The following is a 2,565-nucleotide window of genomic DNA, read 5'->3' on the forward strand; positions in this document are numbered from 1 at the left end:
ATGAATCCAACTCGTCCCATAACGAACATACTGCGGACTGCGTCTAGAACGACTCGGACCAATGTCTCGAGGCCTCGAAGTCAACGTGTAGTATCACAGCCATGGGCACACAGCCGCACCATACACCAGAGTAGCAAACGGACAGCCCAAGCAGCAGCCGCACCTGCTATTGAACCAGCGATACCAGATGTCCCGATATCATCGAATCCACAGCTAGCATTTCCCTGCTTAGACAACGTAGAAGAGCGAACACAGAGGATTAGCAGTAGAAGATCGGCAACATCAGGACCAGAACCTTCATACACGAGTGGCAAGCACGAGACATTCCGCTCTGCTGAGCCCATATTACTGGACTGGGGAGGTGTGCTACCTAGCTTCGATGTCGCATACGAGACATGGGGTACACTAAACACGGACAAGAGTAATGCGATCTTACTTCACACTGGACTGTCTGCGAGCAGTCATGCTCACAGTACAGAGGCGAACCCGAAGCCAGGATGGTGGGAGAAGTTCATCGGGCCCGATGCACCGCTGGACACGAACAAGTACTTCGTCATCTGCACGAATGTGCTAGGCGGTTGCTATGGGAGTACAGGACCAGCGAGTCTGGATCCTGTTAGCAAGCAGCCGTATGCCACCAGCTTCCCTATCTTGACCATGCAAGATATGGTACGGGCCCAGTTCCGACTATTGGATTACCTGGGCATTTGCAAGCTATATGCCAGCGTAGGAAGTAGTATGGGCGGCATGCAGTCATTAGCGGCAGGGGTGATGGAACCCGACAGGGTACCGCGTATCGTGTCAATATCTGGATGTGCGAGAAGTCATCCTTACAGTATCGCAATGCGACATACACAGCGACAAGTCCTCATGAGCGATCCAAATTGGGCACAGACTCGTGGCAATTATTATAGCGCACTTCCGCCACATCAAGGCATGAAGCTTGCCCGACAAATCGCAACCGTCACTTACCGATCTGGACCTGAATGGGAGAAGCGCTTTGGTCGGAGGCGAGCAGATGGTAGTCGCCCACCAGCCCTGTGTCCGGACTTCCTCATCGAGACATATCTCGATCATGCGGGCGAGAAGTGGTGTCTAGAATATGATGCCAATAGTCTGCTCTACGTAAGCAAAGCGATGGATCTGTTCGATCTGGGCAAGGAGATGCAGGATTCCACTACGATTCGCAAACGCAACAATGCGGGAAGATTACAAGATGCCGTGAGTCGGCAGCTTTCAGCAGATGTCTGCAGTTTGGCACTTCCCGACGAGCCGTACGAGGAGAAGGAGTCTTCTGCTGATATCATGGATGGAGAGACGCCGGGGTCATCTAGTCTGGGCTCTACGTCTGAGGATTTGGTCAAGGGGATGGCTCCTCTTCGCGATACACCAGCGCTGGTCTTGGGCGTGGCATCAGATATTCTATTCCCTGCTTTCCAGCAGCGCGAGATTGCCGACACATTGCGGAGAATAGGTAACAGACGGGTGACGCATGTTGAGCTGGGCGAGGACAGGTCTCTGTTTGGACATGATACTTTCTTGCTTGATCTTGAGGGTGTGGGTGGCGAGATCAAGAAGTTCCTGGATTACTTAGGTTGATACAAGGGCGACGCTGTGGATCATGCTGCACCTGGCATATCAGGGGACTGTCGCTATGGCTGCTAATGGTATGGAACCCTGTAAGCAAGGAGGTCGAAGTAAGTGGCGCACAAGCGCTGCATGCTCCATAATGCGACAATTGATCTATTTGCATTCGGACAATGTCTACGCCAGTGCGACGCTCTTATGCATAACATAGTATCTGTAATTTAGCCAACGTATAGAATAATGTTTGTAAAATATAGAATAGCTAATGTTATACACCTGCGGTATACTAGGGCTAGAGCTCGTTAATTAGGTAAGTCCTTAAGTATGTAATTAGGTAAAAAATCTCGGTTACCTTTAAGTAGGTTAGTAACTTAGATTAGATATAGACTACTTATATAAGAAATATCTATTCTATATATATAGGAGATTCGTACCTTATCTATCTATCTAAATAGCTAACTAGTCGGCTAGTATATTAATTAGTTATATATCTAACTAAAGTCTAGTAACTTTAGTTAGTTATATATTCTTAGAGTATTGTTACGAACATATGACATAGGGTGCAGAGAGGGAGAATAAGGACCAGTTATTTTAGCCTTAAAGGGAAGCGCTAAGGGCGCACCCGCGAATTACGTAACTAGCCAACTTTACTAAACCTTAGACAGACACGTAACTAGCCATCCGACTAGACGAGTAGTCTAGCGGACTAGTAGCTAGTTAGAACACGAATCTCCTATATATATAGATAAGCCCTTTCCTATATAGATAGTTCGTGTTTAACCTAAGTTACTAACCCGCCGAAAGGTTAAACCTTAGAGCAGTTACTTACCCGACCTATCGCTTAGAACTTACTCGTCTAACGAGCTCTAACCCCCTTATACCGTAGGTGCATAACATTTTGAACACCCTTATAGTAGGTAAGTACCCTAAGCAAACAAATAGCTCCTAACAACGAAAGAGACGTTAGTATAGCTTCGA

At 47.6% G+C, this 2,565-nt stretch overlaps 1 protein-coding gene across 1 annotated transcript; it reads left to right on the forward strand.

Annotated features, from left to right (window-relative positions):
* cys2 (Serine O-succinyltransferase) lies at positions 1–1,599 on the forward strand (the record flags this gene model as incomplete). Its single annotated transcript, XM_064839941.1, has 1 exon — positions 1–1,599. The coding sequence occupies one exon, from the start codon at positions 1–3 to the stop codon at positions 1,597–1,599; it is 1,599 nt and encodes a 532-aa protein (XP_064692700.1).
* Between the last annotated feature and the right edge of the window lie 966 nt (positions 1,600–2,565).

The sequence above is a fragment of the Recurvomyces mirabilis genome, assembly GCF_035927965.1.
Source record: "Recurvomyces mirabilis strain CCFEE 5264 chromosome Unknown scaffold_19, whole genome shotgun sequence".
Lineage (NCBI taxonomy): Eukaryota > Fungi > Ascomycota > Dothideomycetes > Mycosphaerellales > Teratosphaeriaceae > Recurvomyces > Recurvomyces mirabilis.